General features: G+C 43.3%; 1 protein-coding gene across 2 annotated transcripts; it reads left to right on the forward strand.

The window, feature by feature from the left end:
* The first annotated feature begins 1472 nt into the window (after window positions 1-1472).
* Window positions 1473-8088, forward strand: socs6a (suppressor of cytokine signaling 6a). 2 transcript variants are annotated; one of them, XM_040166521.2, is made up of 3 exons: window positions 1473-1938; window positions 2399-2468; window positions 3191-8088. In XM_040166521.2, the coding sequence occupies exon 3, from the start codon at window positions 3317-3319 to the stop codon at window positions 4925-4927; it is 1611 nt and encodes a 536-aa protein (XP_040022455.2). In that variant the 5' UTR covers window positions 1473-1938; window positions 2399-2468; window positions 3191-3316; the 3' UTR covers window positions 4928-8088.
* Window positions 8089-8314: the final 226 nt, after the last annotated feature.

Here is an 8314-nt window from a genome sequence, read left to right on the forward strand (position 1 = left end):
AGTTATTTGATTTGTTTATCCCGTCCTGACACAGCCTGGGTTATGCCCCCAGCTGAATACTTATCTGTTTTCCGTGCCTGGCAAACACCAACCAGACTAAAGTTTGTTTGTCAGGTCTAATACAGCTCATGGAAACATTGCATCCTTGCTTCCAAGTGTCCTTGGTGCTATATCTAAGAGCTGCCACCGCTCCTTTCCTCCCTTTACGCCAGCCCTCCCTTCCTTGTGCCAACACATCAAGTCAACCCTAATAGGGCCGGGTAATTAGAGTCGTTGCGTAGAGCCTGTCTGCACACCGCTGCCCTAAGCAGGCTGGGGAAGGACTGCCATACACTTGACAGTGTGGAAAAACAATGTAATGTTCAGTATATGGATCAAATTAGGCTGGCTGTGGTAAACACAATTCGCTTTACAACAATACTGACACTAATTAGGCGACCAATGTATCATTTCAGAGTTCAAGTTTTAGTTGCTACATCAAATACTTGAAATACTTTGAGAGCGTACTTGGTGTTTCTGGAATACAAGTTTCAGAACAAAATATCTTGCTACGTAAAGGCCAAACACATAAGCTTCAGGGAATTAAATGTATGAATCTACAGTCATTTCTATAAACGTCCTGCAGCAACAACACTCTACACTTTACACTCAACTACTGTTTCTAGATTTGCTGTGCTTTGTGTTCAGTTGAAAAAAAAATCTGATTTGAGCCATATGTCTTTCTGTTCAATTTACATCCTCAATAACCCTTTTGTCGCAGATGGTCACAGAACATGCGTAGTTTTTGCAAAGCATCGCTCCATTGCATGACCGCTACCTTGCACAACAACTTCCTTCTACGTTTGGCAACTCAGCAGCCCCTTATTATTTACAGCGAAATTCTTTACTCGATTGCATCAAGGGGTGGCTTATTTGGCTTTACCACAATAAAAATAGCTCCTTATGGGATCTGATTAATGATCCTGTTTACAACCAAGTAATTGAAGTGGCAAGCCTTGGCTGATTTGGAATCTCTATTTATGTGAAAAGAATTGTGCGTAGAATTTAGAAAAGTTTATAAAATTATATACCCTTCATTTACTTTTTCAGAATAATGTGCATTGTTCTATTGTTTTTTTTATGTGGAGAATAATGGAGAACATTTTTTACACCCGGTTTGTAACACTGCAAAGATACAAATATTGCAATATCATCCTCGTGTTACCTCCTTCAGAGATAGATATTGATTTAAAATACTTTTATTTTCAATGAAAATAATATATCACTCTTTTTTTTTTCAACCTCAGATCCACAAATAAGAGGATTTGAAATTCAGAAAGTATATGACACAGAATAGGTTTGTTGTTTGGTTAAAATGCTTTTCTACTTGCAGGACACATTCTTTTGTTTGCAGAATAGGTAACCTTTTTTTTAAAATACTCGGTTTATTTGAATGTTGAATTATATCCCCACGTGTTTAGTGAAACAAATGCATAAACGTTCACACAGTGTTCGGGCAGCTCTGCCTCTGGGACGTAAACACTCGGTGAAGCCGCTGATTCGCTGCATCTCCCTCCGCTCCCACAATTCAACAGGCAACAAAGGAAGAAAGGAAGAGGCCGTCAGCTACAAAGTGTTAGCCAACCCTGGCAGAAAAGGTGTCACCGTATTGTGTCATTTCTAGTCGGACGCGTACTCCGGCTCGTTTAGGGAACAACCAAATTCAGCCGTAATCACGCGACGTTTGGTCGACTAAAGCCCGGCTAACTGTGGTGTTGTCGACAGTAAACGCTAACTTAACGTTGGCTAACTGGTTGACTTGGGCAGAAAGCTAACATTAGCAAAGGCTAACGTTAGCCAACTACCGTGAAGAAGCGAACCTTTCATGAACTTGTTTTGCCAGACCGATGCCAGCCCCTTCGGGTTATTTTGCCCAGTGAGACCAAAAGAACCGACCGGGTAGGAGATGATATAACGTGCACATTTTCACAGATGACATATTTGCTTGGAAAGTAGACATAGTAGGCTAACATAGTGGTAGCGTAGTAAGCTAGTGGGTGTTAGCATACACGCGAGCCAATAGCTGTTAAAATGGCAATTCGTTTGCGATTGACCACATTGTTTCTCCTGGTTTTAGCATTTACAGCGTAACGTCACCTATTCTATCATAGTTGTGCAGACCATGCACAAGTACTGTCATTAGAGTCCCAACCTGTCAAGCGTAGCTAAGCTAAAGGCATGCTTATGTGACGCTAGGCCTCCCCAGGTCAGGGCATACCTTGCTAGCGTTGACTTAACCAATACATGCTGTTTATGCTTAAGATACTACAAATAATGTGTTGCAGTTTTGTGTGATACACGTATACAATCAAGACTTGTAGGGCTAAATAAACACATGAGCTGGCTTTGTGTTTCACAGCACCAAATGAAAGGTGGTGGAGGTGGAACTTGACCCATCCAACTGAGTCACCATTTTCCTGCACATAATGGTGAGTAATCAGATTGCAGCTGTCTTGATATCGGGCAGCTTTGTTGAGATCAAGTCTAAGTAGAACATGTCTCTAGATACTGTCTTGACCGTATTGTATTCATGCATGTGTGGACATTGGATATTGGAACTGTGAGATAGTTTCATAGTAGCAAAATGGATGTTAAATGTTGACCTTTTGGTACATGTGCTGGCTTTTAGTTATAAGGGCTGTTAAGGAACGTTGTCTTCCATAGTAAACAACAATGCTGAGTGCAGGGATCCTAAATACACAACCAAAGCAACATTGGAGTTTTAATGGCAAACAGCGGCAGCAGCACAAGCCGAGCAAAATGTGACCCGTGAAAGTAACAAATGTCTTTTTAATGTCTGTTGATTGTTCAAACAACCACAGCAACAACAGATTGGCTACCAGACATTAAACATAGCAATGATATTCATTGTTTTATTACAAATCCCCTGTGCTGGGATTACAGAGTTTAGGGCTTCAATAAAAACATGAATAATCAAAGAATCGTTTTTCTACCTTAATTCTGTTTGTCTGATAAATTGCAGCGCTGTTGGGCTGTAATGTGTTATATCATTGTTAAATTAGTGGGTCTTAATGTTTGTTGCATTCAAAATCGTTTAGTTATTAATGGCAATACTTAAACTCTACGAACACAATGCACAACCCTCTAGAAGTTAATATCAGTAATCTTTTGTGTTGGTTTCTTTCTACAGGGTTTGATGTCTCCACTGTATGCATGACTTGTTCTGTGCGGCCCGATGGGAGGACACTGTGGATAGTACTTTCATCAGGATACCAGAAGCCCCAACCCATGCCCCCACTTTGGAGGGCCTGTCAGAATGAAGAAGATAAGCCTTAAGACCATCCGCAAGTCCCTCAGCATAAAGGGCAAGGAGGAGGGTGACTTTGTCATGCTGCAGCAGCCCTCGGTGACTCCAGAATTTTCTAAGGACGAGTCACTTTTCGGGGGCTGCTACACCAAAGAGCTATCTGGGTGTGACCTTGGTAGTGAAGAGGACAAAGGCGGCCAGAATAAGAGCCGCTCCAAGAGCGAGAGCCTGATGGGATCGCTCAAGAGGAGACTGTCCACTAAGCAGAAGGCAAAAGTAAAAGGCAGCCCCTCTGCCATAGGCTCAGTGGACGATGACGACACCTTCTCGTCCTCTTCTGTGCCGATCAGCTTCAATGAGGTGAAGGCCCAGAGACCCCTTAGATCTGCATCCCTACGTAGTCACCATTATAGCCCTTCGCCTTGGCCTCTGCGCTCCGTGAACTCTGATGAGGCGTGCATCAAGATGGAGGTAAAAGTTAAAGCCATGGTTCATTCTCCCAGCCCAAGTCCCAACTTACATGGTGTCCGTAAAGAATTTCATGATTTTCAAATGGAAGGGCTCTTTCAGGACCAAGCAGAATCCTTAAAGAATCTCCAACAGCCACAAAACGGGGAGCTGCATCTAGATATTGATGAAAATGACGTGCCTGTGGTGCTCGGGTTGACTCCCCAGGACTACATCCAGTACACAATGCCTTTAGATGAGGGAATGTACCCAGAAGGGTCCCACTCTTTCTGCCTGGATAGCTCCTCTCCTATGGAGGTGGTGACTGAAGCAGACAACGCGTCCCTCCACACGGACCAGGGACCGGAGGAACATGAACTGGTCTGTGGGGTGCCACCGGATCTCTTCATGGAAACCTCGGTTAACGGTCTTCTCATTGGTTCCGCTGCTGTGATGCTCCAAAGTTCTCGACTAGAGGTCCAACCTCCCCTCTCTCCCCTCCTGTCGCCCATGATCAGAAACGGACATATTCCAAGGACTTTTTCAGGGTTCAGCTCTTCGGACAGCCAGGTAGCCGAGAGGGTGAGACACCACCTCAACTTTGACCCGAATTCAGCCCCCGGGGTCAGTCGGGTGTACGACTCGGTGCAGACCAGCGGGCCCATGGTCGTCACCAGCCTGACGGAGGAGCTGAAGAAGCTGGCGAGGCAGGGCTGGTACTGGGGCCCCATCACACGCTGGGAGGCCGAGGAGAAGCTGATCAACTTGGCTGACGGCTCGTTCCTGGTCAGAGACAGCTCCGATGACCGGTACCTGCTGAGCCTGAGCTTCAGGTCACAGGGCAAAACCCTGCACACCCGCATCGAACACTCTAATGGACGTTTCAGCTTCTATGAGCAGCCTGACGTGGAGGGACACACGTCCATCGTGGACCTAATCGAACACTCCATCAGAGACTCAGAGAACGGAGCTTTTTGCTATTCCAGGTCCCGCCTACCAGGTTCTGCAACCTACCCAGTCAGACTAACCAACCCAGTATCTCGGTTTATGCAAGTGCGCTCCCTGCAGTATCTCTGTCGCTTTGTCATCAGACAATACACAAGGATAGACCTGATCCGGAAACTGCCCTTGCCTAACAAGATGAAAGATTATCTGCAAGAGAAGCACTACTGAGAAGACGGAGATCGGACAGTAGTAGAAATTTGCACTTTTGTGTTCAGTTGAGAAATTTAAGCAAGGTTTACAGACAACCACAGTTTTGAGACGATTGGTTCTGGTGGCTCTTGATTTTGTGTCACTGTTAAGTCCTCCATTCCATGGTGATGGTTTTTCTGTTTTAGCAAGTGCTACTTCCAGAAACATAAGCCAGCACATAATCTATTACAGAAGTATAGAATGGGGATTCAGCAAAGTTTTCTTAGCTGCCCTAGATTAAGTGTAGACATTAGTGTAGTGTAACATCCAGCTGTGCAAGTTGAGCAGGTTTTGAAAGAATTGCCATCTGCTTTGAAGTTGAGTCTGTAGGAAAAAAAATTCAAAATAAATGTTCCTTTTTATCCTCGAAATTGTACATTTAAAAATGACAAAGTATTGCTACAATGAAGTTTTAAGAATCACATGTTTTGTCAAATTTTCTGCAGCCGGACCTATTTTGATCATCTTTTGCCAGATGCAACATTGACCATCTTTTTCAGTATGACCAATCTACAACTTGATAAACATAACATTGCATACTATGCAATTTGTCAAATAGCATAGCTTGCTGAAAAAAACAGGGACTATGGTCACTATGATTTTCACCTTAATTATGTTTTTTTTTTTTTTTTTCACTTTCAAATTTCCAAATTGGATGCCGACCCTTCCTCAGGTATTCTGACTAGTTACAACTGACCTGCTACAGATCCAGTGGTTTCAGTGGGCTTGGCCTGGTGCATTAACAGACACGGACGCTTCGCAATGAGATTAAACACAAACAACAGGCCCACAAATATGAACAACATGCTGCTGCAAAAGATGACCAAAATGTGCCGGTCCGACGGGGCTTTAACGGTTTGGTAAGAGAAGTAACTCCAAATAGTATGGCTGCATGTAGCCATTGTATAACGTGCAAGCCTGAAGGTACTGTTGATGCTGGATTTGTATGCGCTCAAATATTACTGTTAATCGTTAAATCTTTCTGCATTAGGAATGTCACAAAAAGTGCACAGCAGCTCAGGCCTAACAACTTTGTCACTATCTGTAATGCTTGTCTCTGCATGTAGTAACGCAGGCAATTAAGGACACTGTGGAGTATTTCTACACGAGGGAGGGAAGTCATGGTGAAAGTGTTAAAGCGCAACGCTGAGCAAAAAGCTGTTTCAATGCACAATTCCGTTCACCTTGGGCCGCTTACAAAATAAATTCCCCTGTTAACCTACAACAACAAAAAAAAACACAACCACTAGTCGTTAGAAATGAGCTGCACCCATATCTACAGAAGCCCGGGTGTGTGAGCACAGCAGCACGTGTGTGTGTGTGCGTGTCGGTTGAAGGGTTGGGGTAAAGCCAGTGTTGAGACCTCCTCGCCATCTTGGGAGGGATGCCAGGGGCCGCGCCCCCCCCTAAAAAAAGTTTCAAATTTAGCCATTGCTTTATTCACCCTGTCCCCCACGGAGCTGCACTACCACTCCGATTGTCTCCGCTTGGCTCTTGGTGCCAGAGTAAAGGGAAGAGCACACAGGACGCTACGCAAGTGCTTTACATGGATACTTTGACTGGGGATTGTCGTCTTACATTATGAGCTTCTTTTAAGACGTGTGTCTCTTTTCTTTCAAAGTATTTCGGAGGATGGTCTTTGGTATGTCGCTTTTAGCGTGTAGTTCCAGTTGGCTGGAGGCGTCGGCGTCTGAGGCGGTCGCAGCGGATCCAGCACAGCGGGAGTTAGGAACTTTTGAATGGTGTTGCATGTTTTAAAGACTCGGCATCTTAAAGCTGAAACCTTTTTGAGTTGTATAGGAATGAAGGATTTAGGTTGCGCGTTTTGGCGGAGTAGAGGGACGCGTTTCTGTCACAAACATTGGCTGGACATTTTGTGTACAAGAGAATTTTTTTTGTCTTTTTAGAATCCTGTGAGTTTAGTTTGTGACATTTGCCATCTGGGGGGGGGGGGGCTGTACAAAAGGAATGTACGCTTGTTTGAGGTATCCATCTTATCTGCCTGCAGACCAGTTACAGAAAGCATGAGAATCGTAAGAACAACGTTGTCACATTTTTGCACTTGAATATGCTCTGTTGACGTGCTTAGATCCTCTCGTTCTCCTTCAGATGGCAGTTTTAAAAGGCGAGTTAAAGTCACACATTCGTCTTTATGTGTTCATATAACTGTATAGATTGAAAGAAGGTTGTTGTTGTTTTTTTGTTTTGTCATATCTGTGGGATATAAAGGGTAAGGCACCAGCATCACATCAAAGCCTCCGCTAATGCTCATGGGCTGTCGAGGATTCAGATCGTGGCAAGGACACGGATTCAAATGAGAAACTTCCTTTTTTTCCCTTTTTTTTTGTGGGGCGTGAGTGCATTTGTTTCAGTTGAAATGTGAAAGTAAAATGTTAGTCTCTTTTAAATACAATGTTCTTTTTAATTGCATTTCCATTCTAATTTGCAATTTGTCACCTGATTTTGCCAAAGCAGAAACCAGCTTCATATGGTGTTGCTTTTCAATACCCATTTAGTTCATTAAGCATTATTGCCTTCAATGTTTGATTCTAGAAGTTGATGCTTGTTCAGACTGCCGAAGCATTTTGAATTAATAACAGCCGTTTAAGCACTTAACAAGCTCAGTCTTTTTTTGTGCATCTCCGTGAGTGAAGGTGATTGTTTACAACACAATGTTTCAAAATGCCCCCACCCCTTCTTTCTTTTGTTTGCCCTCACATGAACATGTTGGTACAATTTTAAAAACTCGTATTTCATTGTAATGTGTTTTCACACATTTGTGCTGCTTACGGATATGATTGCCTTTTCTTGTATTTAACAACTGGGGGGGAAATAGAATGTCACCAACGTAGATGTTAACGTTTTGACTTTGGTTTTCATCTTGGGAGAGCAGAGCAGTTTTAACAAACTGTAGTCAGTCAGGAGCATTGGTAGCGATTAGTAAAACCCTTTGTAGAATTACGGTTCACTCCAGTTTACATTGGTTGTCAACTTTCCAAAGTAGTTCTTTTTGTATTGTTTTTCCTTTTGGGGAGAAAAAAAAATCAGTGATTTATTGCACACTTTGGATACAGTTCAAGAGTTTTTTGTATCTGCCAATTATAAATTATAAATAAAAAAAAAAAAACTATATTCTAAAAGAAGCTTTCTCCACTTTGTTGTCATTTGAAGTGATTTAGTGAAAGCGTCGCTCTGATCGGACCTCCAATCACGCCAAAGTTTTGGAGACGCTGATGCACCCGACACAAAGCCCGAATACAACCAGGTGAAGGGGGGAGACACAGTCAGCCTCGCTTTAGCTTGGCTTAAAGTCGTCTCTGGAGAAAACACTGGTGAGTTCCTCCGTTTGTAGAGGAGAAGGGAAAA

This window comes from Gasterosteus aculeatus, chromosome 21 (genome assembly GCF_964276395.1).
Source record: "Gasterosteus aculeatus chromosome 21, fGasAcu3.hap1.1, whole genome shotgun sequence".
In the NCBI taxonomy this organism is placed as follows: Eukaryota; Metazoa; Chordata; class Actinopteri; order Perciformes; family Gasterosteidae; genus Gasterosteus; species Gasterosteus aculeatus.

Coding starts and splice junctions, on each gene's coding strand:
- socs6a (XM_040166521.2), top strand. CDS start 3,317: ATGAAGAAGATAAGCCTTAAGACCATCCGCAAGTCCCTCAGCATAAAG.